This window comes from Capricornis sumatraensis, chromosome 22 (assembly GCF_032405125.1).
Source record: "Capricornis sumatraensis isolate serow.1 chromosome 22, serow.2, whole genome shotgun sequence".
Classification (NCBI taxonomy): domain Eukaryota; kingdom Metazoa; phylum Chordata; class Mammalia; order Artiodactyla; family Bovidae; genus Capricornis; species Capricornis sumatraensis.
The window spans coordinates 43,011,271-43,025,573 of record NC_091090.1 but is presented as its reverse complement, the minus strand read 5'-3'; the positions used below and the strand labels follow the sequence as shown (position 1 = coordinate 43,025,573).

The 14,303-nt window shown below is 43.2% G+C and overlaps 1 protein-coding gene across 1 annotated transcript in view; it reads right to left on the bottom strand.

Annotated features, from left to right (window-relative positions):
- KIF13A (kinesin family member 13A) overlaps nt 1-14,303 on the bottom strand; it is a 196,178-nt gene that overhangs the window by 66,714 nt on the left and 115,161 nt on the right. The window contains exons 7-9 of the mRNA XM_068961028.1: nt 12,483-12,570; nt 10,426-10,560; nt 9,419-9,531 (exon numbers count right to left, since the gene is read on the bottom strand). Of these exons, the coding sequence (XP_068817129.1) occupies nt 9,419-9,531; nt 10,426-10,560; nt 12,483-12,570 (336 nt within the window). The remainder of the gene's footprint in view (nt 1-9,418; nt 9,532-10,425; nt 10,561-12,482; nt 12,571-14,303) is intronic.

Genomic DNA, 14,303 nt, shown 5'->3' with positions numbered 1-14,303 from the left:
AGGAGAAAGGGACGACAGAGGACGAGATGGTTAGATGCCATCACCAACTCAATGGACAAGAGTTTGAGCAAGCTCCGGAAGCTGGTGATGGACAGGGAAGCCTGGCATACTGCAGTCCATGGGGTCACAAAGAGTTGGACACGACTGAGTGACCGAACTGAACTGATACCTTCCTTAAACCTAGTTCCCTTGAAACTCTAATCATCAGATTCCTTCCCATAGGAGTAGATATGATGTGATGTGAGTTACCTGTATTGTCTAGGATGGATTTCAAATTTATTTTATCATGTTTCCAGTTACCTTTTCCTAAGATCATAAGTGTAGTATTTATGAAAGTTTATCAGAGTCAGGTGTATATTTCTCTTTCTGTAGACTGTGACCACCTTAGTAGCAGAGATGACTGTGCCTTGCTTAAAAAAAGCACACATTCAATATTTGCCAAGTTACAGGGAATCTAGAATACACTGAAGAACAGAACACGAACCTCTTTCTAGAGAGGACTAATTTAATGATGGTTTTGGTACACTCTATGGCTATTAGCCCAATACCCATTTTCCCTTTTCTCACTTGCTAACAGACACTTGAATATGCTGGGAAGCACATGTCAAGCTAAGAACTCTACAGTCCTCTGCAGCTTGGAGAAGCCATGAAACAGAGTTCTGGCCAATGAGAGACAAAGAGGGAGATATTTGTGGGAGGGGCTTTCAAGCAAGTTATGATTCTCTGGATAAAAAAGCACATATTCAGCTTATAGAAGCTAGAGGTCCTTTCCTCATCTTGTTTGGAACAAAGATGTGGATACGATGCCTAAAATGGTAGAGCTGTCTTGGGGTCAAAGAACCACATGAACACACACTAAGGTTAGCACAGCTGTGTGCCTGATGGCATTTCTGAGGTGCTGGACCAACCTCTGGACTTCTTTTTAAGTAAGAAGGATGAACTTATCACTTGGTTGTCACTGGAGTGGTTTCAGTTGCTTGCTGCTGCTAAGTTGCTTCAGTCATGTCCGATTCTGTGCAACCCCATAGATGGCAGCCCACCAGGCTCCTCTGTCCCTGGGATTCTCCAGGCAAGAATACTGGAGTGGGTTGCCATTTCCTTCTCCTTCTGTTGCTTGCAGCAGAATGTAATCCTTGGCTTTTACAGAATTAGTTGAAAGGTGATCAAGTTAGTGGCATTGAGTTTAGCACTCCTCCCCAGAAAGGAGAAATGCAAAATGTGGCAAATTATGGGGAAAGGACAGCACCATCATATGACAGGACAGGAAAGAAAACTGTGACATCTATAGTTATGGGCCTCATTTCCACTCACCACTGTTATCCAGTGACTGATGAAATCATTAAATTCAACGTTCATCCAGTGAGTGTCATTCTCAATCTCATTTCCGTTCCAATGATTGTGCTATAATTAAAAAGCCTGTCCTAACATTTCCCAAAACAGGTTCTTTGGTACATTGGTTCTGGACACATTAAAATGTTATACCTAGAATTCTGACATCAAGTAAAATCAAGAATGATAGAGTTATATGAGATTCATTGCAGGTTCTCAGAGCTTTTAGCACTGGGAATCTCCAAAGGAAGATTTGTTGTTTTTTAAATATTAAAAAATAATAATTTTATTTATTTTTGGCTGTGCTGGGTCTTCGTTGCTGGGCGGGCTCTTCTCTAGTTTTGGAGAGTGGGAGCTACTCTCTAATTGTGGTCTGTGGGCTTCTCATTGCTGTGGCTTCTCCTGCTGTGGAGTACAGGCTCCAGGGCGTGTGGGCTCAGTAGCTGTGGCTTCCTCAAGAGCTTAGTTGCCCCACGGCATGTGGGATCTTCTAAGACCAAGGAGCAAACTCGTGTCTCCTGCCTTTGCAGGCAGATTCTTTACCACCGAGCCACCAGGGAAGCCCTGAAATATTTTTTAATTTATTTGGCCACGCTAAGTCTTAACTGTGGCATGTGGGATTTTCAGTTGCAGCATGCGGGATCCAGTTCCCTGACCAGGGGTCGAATCCGTGCCCCCGGCACTGGGAGCATAGAGTATTAGCCACTGGACTACCAGGGAGGTCCCTCTGAAGGAAGGTTTTAGAAACTAATCTTTCTCAAAATTATTTATCTAGGGGTCATTTTCTCCCTAGAGCTACCTGAGGAACTAGTATTTCACAAGAATTCTTTGAGAAAGCCTAAAGTGACAATGGCACATTGCCCCAAAGATGTGGCTACTACCTTCCCAGGAGCAGATCTTTGCTGTGTCGTTCATGGGTCTCTTTGTGTTAAGATATGTGGATATCTTTCTTCACATATGGGGACCATTCGATGTACAAGTGGTAAATTAACAAGTACCACCACCTGCCCTTGAATAATGGACAGAAGGCAGGCCACTTTTACTCTTCCGAGATACAAGCTCATGTCGAGTTATCCAGGCAAAACCCACTGACATGAGGTTTCCAAGATGAAATCAGCAGCTTCATGGAGGGTACTCAAGAAGAAAAAAAGGAGGACTGAGTCACATGAAACATTAGAAACACTGTACTTAAAAGTTATGACAACACTATGTCTGACGCAGGATACAGCATGCTTGGGGTTGGTGCATGGGGATGACCCACTGAGATGTTATGGGGAGGGAGGTAGGAGGGGGGTTCATGTTTGGGAACACATGTAAGAATTAAAGATTTTAAAATTTAAAAAAAATTAAAAAAAAAATAAAAGTTATGACAACATAAATTATAAGACAGAATCCTAGGGATAACATATATTAATATCCCTCAAACAAGTGTTCAGTAGAATCCATTTTTTAGAAATGTTTGGTATATACTCTATTAACCGCAGTAACTGAAATAGAAAAAAGACTGGGAAAGATACTCATTAGATGAATACTGTTGGCATTAAAGGTTGGCTGTTGCTAAGTATAAAACAGAACCATCTTTGGTGACATCCCTCGGGGTATGAGAGTGTCCCATGATATAAGTGAATTCCCAGAGAAGCTGAACCAGCCAGGCTCCGGCAGCAGGGAAAGACATTGTCCTTCCACCCTCAGCAGAAGGGCGAACACAGGACAGTCCCAGGTGTGTCCTCTGCGAAGATGGTCTCCAGATGACCCCTCCCTCCCCAGCCCTGAACAGGCCACAGTGGAGCAGCCACACAGTGCCTTGGCACGCCACGTGAAGGAATAACGTGTGCTGTAAAGCTCTTAAGAGCTTAAGGAGAGATGGAGCTCTTAAACCCACAGCCCATTAAGCAGACACTAATGTCTATGTGAAGTCCCCACCAGGTCTGCTTAAGAGGATTATTTGTGTTTCATCCAAAGAAACCCCAATAGGCGGCCGAGAGAAAGCTCAGGAAACATGTCAGAGAGTTCCTCCAGTTTAGCCCTCCACTGGGCACTGACGTTAAGGCTTAGAAAGCCATTTGTGGAACTAATGCGCAGCAGTTTTGATACATTATTTATTTTCGTTACTAGGACACACTTACAGAGAGCTTCCTACGGGTAGGTCTGTTCTAAGTGGCCGACAAGTCGTCACTAATTGAATCCCCACAAAAGTCCTACTCCGAGTGTTTCCTCATCTACATTTTACAGGTGAGGAAACTGAGGCACAAAAGGGTCACACCCTTAGTTTCTGTAACTAAGAAACTCCCGTATCTCCTCTGAGAAGCCTCCCAAATCTTCCGGCTGTGTTGTCATTCATGTCCCCACCACACCTGGTGTGTTAAGTTTGATGGCACTTAATGTATTAATATCACTCCCTCCTCCCGCTCCTCCTCCACTCTGCCACCAAAGATCTCCTTCCCCACTGGACCTTGAACTTCCTGAGGCCAGGGTCTCATCTCAGTCACCCCTTTCTTCCTATGCCCAGTCTGTGTTTGACCCTTATTTGCTAGACGGAGCAAAACAGTACAGGTCCATTTATCTCTTATCTGCTAGCCTTAGGGTCACGTTTGTTTTGAAATTCAGAATGTTTGGGGATTTTAGGAAGCTCAGTGCATACACTTTTACATATGACCACCAGGGGGATCTGGGACAGCAGCCCATAGTAAAATCCATGAACATTTCTACAGCTGAACATATGAATGGCCACACTAAATGAGTACATAAAGCCCATATGTGAAGATAAAGACCTCATCCGAGTTCAGATGAGGGTTCACCAACAAGTGAACTACAAAGGAAACAGGAAAAGCATTTGGTTTTCGGAGCACTTTGGCTTTCCTGGTGGCACAGATGGTAGTCTGCCTGCAGTGCGGGAGACTGGGGTTCGATCCCTGGGTCGGGAAGATCCCCTGGAGAAGGAAATGGCAACCTACTCCAGTATTCTTTCCTAGAGAATTCCATGGACAGAGGAGCCTGGTGGGTCATGGGGTCACAAAGAGTCAGACGCAACTGAGTGGCTTCACCGTGGATTTTGGGCCCACAGGTAGTTGTCTTTCTATGAAGGTCTCTAAGACAGCTGTGCAGACCTCACAGCATGGTCATCCTGTGAGATGTCCCATTAAACCAGTGACCACGTGGAGAGCTGGAGGACACCTGGTGGAGACCTGGATCCATGGTGGGCACCTGGCATACATGGACCCACTCAGGGAGCTGAGAGAAACAGGTGGAGGGATGAAAACAGCCTGACTGAGCTTCAAGGGAAAGGGTTCAGACGCAGCTCCACTCCCTTCGAGCCAGCTGTTTTGGGAAAAGCACAAGACCAACTTGGCAGACACCCATGGGCTGGTAAATGTGTCCTAAAAAAAGAGAGTTTCATGCTTCAGTGCTGGGCGATGGCATACTTCTAATGTGCCTTTTGCTTTTTCACATAAAGTATTAATAACTTACTGTATCTCAACCTATGTGTTCCTCTTCGAGGGCAGTGATGATGCTATAACAAATAATCACAGGGGTAGTGGCTCAAAGCCACACAAATCATCCTATAATTCTGGAGGCTGGAAGTCCAGAATGGGTTTCCCTGGGCTAAAAGTTGCCTTGCTTTTTCCAGCTTCCACTGGTGCCCCAGTCTCTTGGCTCGTGACCCCTCCCTCCATCCACATGTGAGCAGTGAGCTATGAGGTTTTTCTCACCCCACGTCACTCTGACACTGGCTCTCCAACCTCCTTTCACTTGTAAGGAGCTCTGTGATTACAACAGACTCACTCATCTCACATGCTAGCAAAATAATGCTGAAAATTCTCCAAGCCAGGCTTCAACAGTATGTGAACTGAGAACTTCCAGATGTTCAAGCTGGATTTAGAAAAGGCAGAGGAACTAGAGATCAAATTGCCAACATCTGTTGTATCACAGAAAAAGCAAGAGAATTCCAGAAAAACATCTATTTCTGCTTTATTGACTACGCTGAAACCTTTGACTGTGTGGATCACAACAAACTGTGGAAAATTCTTGAAGAGATGGGAATACCAGACCACCATACCTGCCTCCTGAGAAATCTGTATGCAGGTCAAGAACCAACAGTTAGAACTAGACACGGAAAAACGTACTGGTTCCAAATTGGGACAGGAGTATGTCAAGGCTGTATATTGTCACCCTGCTTATTTAACTTACATGCAGAGTACATCATGTGAAATGCTGGGCTGGATGAAGAACAAGCTTGAATCAAGACTGGCAGGAGAAATATCAATAACCTCAGATATGCAGATGACATCACCCTTATGGCAGAAAGTGAAGAAGAACTATAGAACTTCTTGATGAAAATGAAAGACAAGAGTGAAAAGGCTAGCTTAAAACTCAACATTCAGAAAACGAAGATCATGGCATCTGGTCCCATCACTTCATGGCAAATAGATGGGCAAACAATGGCAACAGTGACAGACTTTATTTTCTTGGGTTCCAAAATCACTGCAGATGGTGACTGCAGCCATGAAATTAAGACACTTGCTCCTTGGAAGAAAAGGTATGACCAATCTAGACCTTTTTAATATGCTGAGACATATTAAAAAGCAGAGACATTATTTTGCCAAGAAAGGTCCATCTAGTCAAAGCTATGGTTTTTTTCAGTAGTCATGTATGGATGTGAGAGCTGGACCATAAAGAAAGCTGAGCACTGAAAAATTGTTGCTTTTGAACTGTGGTGTTGGAGAAGACTCTTGAGAGTCCCTTGGACTGCAAGGAGATCAAACCAGTCCATCCTAAAGGAAATCACTCCTGAATATTTATTGGAAGGACTGATGCTGAAGCTGAAGCTCCAGTACTCTGGTCACCTGATGCAAAGAACTGACTCACTGGAAAAGACCCTGATGCTGGGAAAGACTGAAGGCAGGAGGAGAAGGGGATGACAGAGGATGAGTTGGTTGGATGGCATCACCGACTCGATGGACATGAGTTTGAGCAAGCTCTGGGAGTCGGTGATGGTCAAGGAAACCTGGTGTGCTGCAGTGCATGGCGTCACAAAGAGTCAGACACAACTGAGTGACTGAACTGATCCAAATATTCTTCTCATTGCAACATCTTTAACTTAATCACACCTGCAAAACCCCTTTGCAGGTAACGTATGCACATGTTTTGGGAATTAGGACTTGGATGTATTTGGGGGGGGGGGGCAGGGAGGCAATATTCTGTCAGCAACAAAGTTCCTCTTGCATCCCCACATCTAATGTGCCAGACACATAGCAGAGGCCTGCTCAGCTTTTATTTATATTATATAAATGTATATGTCCAACCATCTATTTCCTCATCTTTAAACAGAGACAATAAATACATATAATGAACCTCACTTGAAATAATGCATATGAAAGTGTCCCCAAACTAAAAAGAACTCCAAAAATGTAGGTACCTCACAGATTATCAGTAAGGAATACATATATCCATTTGTGAAAGAGCCAGGATATAAGGAAAAACAGCAAGATGCTAAGAGAAATCCATTCAATTCATTAAGTCATAATGGAAAAGAGCCAGTAGCTGGAATATCTAAATCATGTTATATGTGGCTTTGATGTAGTCCAGTTTGCGACACTATGTAATTTAGTGTCCAAATTGGGGGAGGGGGCACTATTAATATTTCCTCTGGGACGAATGTATCAGTCAGGACTCTTCCAGGCCAATACAACACTTGGGCAGCTCAGTGTGTCAGCCTTGGCTCTGGAGCCAAACTACCTACAACCAAGTCTAAGATCCACGCTTAGAGTACTATGACCTTGGACGTACTATTTAACAGCTCTCTGCCTTGGTTTCCTTGTCTGTAAAATGGTGACGTGAGGCTCAGATGAATTATTACATACAGAGTACACAGTACTGTGCCTAGGATACAGTAAGAGGTCAACGGGAGTTGGTGGTCCTTACACGTCAAGGCCAGCCATACTCTAAGTTTCCACGAATTCAGAGAACTCCCAGTGTGTTCCCACAAGCGCAGCCACAGGCAAACAGCTGGCGTGGCTGAGCGCCAGTAAACAAACCTCCAGGAGGGGAGACAGTCTTTTCTTCGGTGCCTGCTTCCTCACACCCCCATTTCTGTTTCTCCGTCCTGGTGCTTGCACTCATTTATTGTTTTCTGTATTTTTAAAACTTTTTATTTTATATTGGAGTATAGCCGATGAACAACGTTGTGATAGTTTCAGGTGGAGAGCAAAGGGACTCAGCCATAGCTATACACGTATCCATTCTTCCCTAAGGTCCCCTCCCATCCAGGCTGGCACATAACACTGAGCAGAGTTCCCTGTCTTGCACCTATTTTAGAATGCAGAGCTGTATGCCAGTCTGGGCTCCTACAATGCTTTGTCATGAAGCAAAGAAAAATCCTTTGTTATCAGAGCAAGAGACAGAATGACTGGGAGTTGACCCTCTCAAGCAGCAGCCTGTGCAGTGAGCACAGCTACGTCCATTTGATAGAGGGGGTGATATTTCACGGCTACTTTTGCAAACTTTTGTGAGATTACAAAGTGCTAGTGCCATTTTGCAATGAAAGCTGCACGAAGATGTTCCTGAATCTATTACCTCTTGTCCCCTTCTGTCCTAAACAAAACCTCAAGTTACTTCTTTTTCATTAATTTTTTCTTGGAGTATAGCTGCTTTACAACGTTGTGCCAGTATCTGCTGTATGGCAAAGTGAATCAGCTACACGGTATACATATAAACCCCAACTTATTATGTCCCAAAAGAAACATACAAGTACAAACCATGTTTCTTTCTGCTGAACCTGAAATAATGATTATGCTGTTTACACAAGCTATAAAAATAATAGCTAGAGCCATTAATATTTCTTCAGTGCATACTATGTGTCAGGCATTGTTCTAAGCACATTCCGGGCACTTAATCCCCAACAATTCAATAAAGCAGATACTGTTATTGTCCTCATTATACAGATGAGAAAAATGAAGCGCACAGAGGTGCATTCACTCGCCCGGGATACATATGCGTCTAGTAAGTGGAGGAGAGGCAGGAATGAACCCAGGCAGTCCTGCTCAAGCATACACGCCTAAAAGGGCGAACTCTGCTCCCTCTCATGCTGGGGAAGACAGACAGATGCCCGGTTTATCACGGCATCATGGGATAGCACATCCCAAAGAACCAGTCCTTCGGGACTTCCCAATGGCTAAGAGTCCACGTTCCAATGCAGGGGATGTGGGTTCGATCCCTGGTCGGGGGAACTAAGGTCCTACATGCTACAACTAAGACCAATGCAAACAAATAAATAATTAAAAAAATAAAAGAGCAAATCCTTCATCTGCGCCTTTGCTGTATCTTCCACGTGGAAAGCCTTCACCTCCTGTCCACTGGGCCAGCTCCTACACACCTTGTACCCCTCAGCTCTCCTTCAGCCTTCACCACATCCCTGGGCACGCTACAGGCACTCAAGGCAAAGAATGAGATTTCAGGATGGCAGTTATTATATAACTGTTACTTTTGGGGGGAAGTTATTGTTTTTGTTGTTTAGTTGCTAAGTCCTGTCCGACTCTTTTGGGATTCCACGGACTGTAGCCCGCCAGGCTCCTCTGTCCATGGGATTTCCCAGGCAAGAATACTGGAGTGGGTTGCCATTTCCTTCTCCAGGGGATCTTCTGGATCCAGGGATTGAACCTGCATCTCCTGCATTGGCAGGTGGATTCTTTTACCACTGAGCCACCAGGGAAGACAAGTATTAGCCTTATGAAGGGATTTGAAGTAGATTTTCTCTTTAGAATAAGCTCCTAGAGTTAGATCTAAGATATGATTTGATTTATAAAACTGCAACTTGCATTGACCTAAGATTAATTACATTATACAATGATATTCTGGGTGTTTGTATGGACAGCGTTGGACCCCGGCTGCCTCGTGCGGTTTCACTTAAATAAACCTCATGCATCTCAACAGAGGCAGGCTTTTGTTTTTCTTCAACCCAGTTCACTAAAGCTACACAGACTCTGAATCACCTGTGATCAGAGCCATCTGACCCCTGATGAGGGGACCAGTTGCCTCAGACACACAGGAAGCCAGTGGGACGTTTACCGTGGGGATCGCACAGGCCCCTTACTTGTTAATGTTGCTGCCTTCTTTCAGGCGCTCTCCCGCAGCTCCGGTCTTAGACACTCTCTCGCTGCCTGCCAGGTCCACCAAGCTCACCTTGCTCACCTTCTCCCCTGAGTTCTAGTTGTGGGAGACGAGAGAGAAACAACAGACACACGTTGAGTGCAGAAACCACACAGACACCTATGTAGACGTCAGCTCCACCACTGAAGCCATCCTGCTTTAAGGAGGCAAACTTGAGATGATTTTAAATGGTAAGAAGAGTTCTTTGGACTAGCAGTTTTAGGGTAAAAATTAAAGTTGGTGTGGCAGCCTGGGATTCTGTTCCGTAGCTGGGTAGTAAGGGCACTGGCCTTTCCAGAATATATTCAGAAAGCTGGAGCTTTTATGCATCTATGAGAACATTCCAGGACATGAGGATTCCTGCACATTCAGGTCAAATACCTCACTTTTTTTTTTTAATAGGCTATCTTTAGGCTGAATGTCGTGGTTTCCTCTTTCATATTCTTTAATGACTATGAGGTAAACCCAGCTGTTTCTAGGGGAATTTCACTATGGAAGGATACATATTAAAAGTGGTATGGTGAAAGCATCATGGTCTTTAGAGAGTTTATACAAGGATTCCAGTTTTTTAACATTATACATAAAGTTGTTGCTTTGTTTAGTCGCTAAGTCGAGTCTGACTCTTTTGCAACCCCATGGACTACAGCCTACCAGGCTCCTCTGTTCATGGGATTTCCCAGGCAAGAATACTTGAGTGGGTCACCATTTCTTTCTCCAGGACACCTCCTCGACCCAGAGATCGAACCCACGTCTCCTGCACTGGCAGGTGGGTGCCTTACCATAGACCCACCAGGGAACCCCTACATATATAAGGTAAGACCTAACAAATGACATGATGTAAGCAGAGCAGCTGATCCAGGAAGCAGAAGAGCTGGCTTAACGTTCTTGGGAACGGAATCCAGCCATAGTGACCCCCTTCGCCGTCACCCAAAGTTCTACCCGATCGCTCACCCCAGACTGCAGGTCGTACAGCGTCTGTGTGATGACGATGTTGAACACAGCGTGGGAGCGGCTGCTTTCTTCATTCATGTTGGTTGCAGCTACCGTCCGAGACTTGTTTCCCTCAGACATCAATGACTCAATGTCCTAGAGGCAGGCACAAGAAAATCACTATGAGTGAAAAACCTCTCAGAACAGCGTCCTGCCCACCCGCGGATGCATTCATTATGATGCATTCCATCACCACCCTTGCACGTAAAACTCCCACCTCTCTTCCACAGAGCCCAGCTCAAACTCCCACTCCCTCCACGCTTTCTAGTGGATGAAATGTTTCAGCCATTCCTTCCAAACTGCAACTGTCTTCTTTCTCTGTTAAGTACCTATTTTTCCCTCTGCAAGTTCCTAAGGAGAAAAGAGCTAACATGTACTGTGCTCAGATACTCAATAGCAATGATGAACTTATTTTATTCTCTCTTGCACAGCTCTCTTCTGTATGATTAGTAGCCTCCCTTCTCCAACAAGGGGCTTCCCTGGTGGTTCAGATGGTAAAGAATCTGCCTGCAATGCAGGAGGAGTCTTGGGTTCAATCCCTGGGTTGGGAAGATCCCTTAGAGAAGGGAATGGCAACCCACTCCAGTATTCTTGCCTGGAGAATCTCATGAACAGCAGAGCCTGGTGGTCTACAGTCCATGGGGCTCCAAACAGTTGGACATGACTGAATGACTAACACTTTCACTCAGTGAATTTCCAACACTGTGGCTCTCCCAGGACAGGAAATTTTCCTTATTCAACTCTATGCAACTTGCTTTAGAACACCCAGAACCTAGGATTCTTAAACAATGTTTGATGAATGTTATAAAAGAAGTATTTACCTGATTATACACACAGGACACTGAAGTTCATGGAGGTCAAATAACTCTTCCCACATCTAACAAGAGGCAGTTGTTTGCTTTTTAGTCGCTAAGTCATGTCCGACTCTTTTGTGACCCTATGGACTGTAGCCCAACAGGCTCCTCAGTCCATAGGATTTCCCAGGTAAGAATACTGGAGTGGGTTGCCATTTCCCTCTCCAGGGGATCTTCCTGACCCAGGGATCAAACCCACATCTTCTGCTTGGCAGGCGGATCCTTTACCACTGAGCCACTTGGAGAGCCCAATAAGAAGCAGAACTGGATACAAATCACGGATGTCCCAGCTCTTGCTAATAAGTGACAGGAGGAGACGGTCACTGTTCCCAGTGACCCTGAGCCAGGCATCTAAGCAAAAGTGCTGACTTTGCATTTTCCCGCCAGAGGGGTCTTTGTTGATTTCCGGATCTCACTGGTGACAGAGTGATAACTGCCCTTCATTTCTGATTTAAGCAGTACTAAAACTACCTACATTTAAATGGCTGAAGAGAGCTACCTTGCAGATTAATTTTAGTTCTACTGAGTCTAAAGTGATGCAGGGACAAATAACACAGAGATGGCACTTCTAAGTAGATGGATGTGTTTACTCCTTTGTTGATCGGCATTTGGTAACAGCGGTTTCTTTTATGGGATTCCCAAAGCAATGACAATAAAAATACAGACAAAATATCAAGCCAGGATGTGAGAAAGCACAGAAGTCAAGGAGTAGGAAAAAGAAACAGATCGGTCAACAGAGGGAGATCAATTCAGAAAAACAGAAGAATCAGAAGAGTGAAAAGCAATGCAAACTAAGATCGGAGATGCTGTCAAAGAGAAAGGGTTGAAATAACTACCAAATAGTGTTTACATCTGTCCAGAATGACATCACTGGCAACCTCAGGGAGAAGAGTGTCAATAGAGTGTTATTCATGAAAATATTCAGCAACCTCAGAATGCTGGACCCCCAGCAACACTGCAAACCCTTCAAAATCAAGCAGCTTGAAGACTGTGATTAAAAGCCTTTATTTTCTGTTTGGGGTGGTTGATACTGGGTTTCTGAGACCATGAATTGTAACAATATGCTATAAAACATTCACATAAAAATATATTCAACATAATCTATACACTTCAATTTACTGCCAGCTTTTAATGTCTTTTTTTGTTTTTTTTAATGACACTTACCTCAAAACTAGTGACAGCCAATTGGGATAAACCATCTACATATGGTCCCAAAACTTTATGCTCTCGAACTTTAAGAGACTGTCTACTCCTTCAAGAGAAAGGAAAAAGGAATGAATGAATCATACCCAACCTGGAGCTTTTCTCTCTTAAAAAAAGGTACTTGAAAAAGTACTCAGAAATTAAGATTGCAATTTCAAAAGAATTTTTCTTTTAATGATCAAAAACTATTCTAAAAGCTACTTTACTTGGATTAGCAAAACAGTATGCCTTATGAGAAATGCCTTTTATACTCTGATTTCTATTTAAAGTAACATACTATTTAAAAAATTCTATCTCTACTCCCAAACTAAACAACCAGCACACAGAATACTAGGTTAGGCTAACATGTTTTAGTAGATGAACTTTAATTTCACATGGAGTGGGGAGAGAGGAGTGAAGCAAAGAATAAAGAGAACTGAATTTAACCTTCAGGCTATTTTATAAGTAAGCATATTCTCAATAAGTAATGTCTTACAGTTTTAAGCAAGAATTGAACAATATTAAAATGTTTTCCTTTTAAGTTACCTTTTATGCTGATCTGTGCTGACCATTTTATACAAAGAATGATGTTACAGGAGAGCAGTTGTTTGTAGTTACTGATATTTATCCTATATTGAGAACCGGCTCTGCTGGTCAAGATTTTAGGACTCTTGAATTTTTAAATGGAAAACCTGGTTTGGGACCCACTTGAAGAGCTTATCAACAGACAACTGAGATGAAAGGTAAAACTATATAATATATATAATGGCCATAATGCATTATGTCACATATTTCATGGCATCAGATACTGATCACTTTTTCAAATCAAGAGTCAATGCCTAGCATCACTCAAGTGTGGAAAGAAGAAAGTAACAATGAGCACATCCCTAAATCTAGACCTTGCTCCCTAAAAACTTCTCAATCTTAATCTGAATCTTAATCTCACAACTCCATAAAGTAGGTTTTACTAACTTTATTTTAAGCTTGAAGAATACAATGACAATGAGCAATTCTGTTGTATTCAAAACAAGGGCACACCAAGTGCACAATTTCAAGAGAGCTGCCTAGCTGTGCATGCCTCCAGAACCTGGCTCACTCTGGTCACATAATCAGAGATTATTGCTACTCGTGGGCAAGAAAAAGTAAATCAAGCACAATATTAAGTCCTTCTGATGGTGTCTAACATTTGGGATTCTTGTACACCACTGGGGGGAGTATAAATTGGTACAACGATTTTGGGGAACAGTTTTGCAATACCAAAGCAGAAGGTTGCATAGCTTGCGACCCACAATTCCATTCCCTAGGATGCATTCCCTAGGAACTCCTGCATTTGCACACCAGGAGGAATGCGCAGGAATGCTCAGAGAAGGACAGTCATGGTAAAAAAATGGAAACCACAGGAACGAGAGGAGATAGAATAAACAAATTATGGTGTCTCATACAACGGAATACCAAGGAGCAGTAAAAATTAATGAATTACTTCTTCATACATCAGAACAAACAAATCATTGAGGGGGAAAGTAGCAAGTCATCAAAGGACACATGTATTAATGAAGCCATGCACAGGTAAAAACTGTGCAAAATTATGCATAGACTCTTAAAGAGAAGGAAGATAATGAGCAACATAAAAACATTCCATTGATTAAGCCAAATGGTGAGCAGAACAGTCATTGATTTTTATTATTCTTTACATCTTACATGTATTATAAGTGTTCTTTCATATGCATTACACAGTTATTAGCTAAAAGTAAAAACATTTCTGATGACTGGGTCACTTCCTTGCCATCCCTAATTTTTATCTTA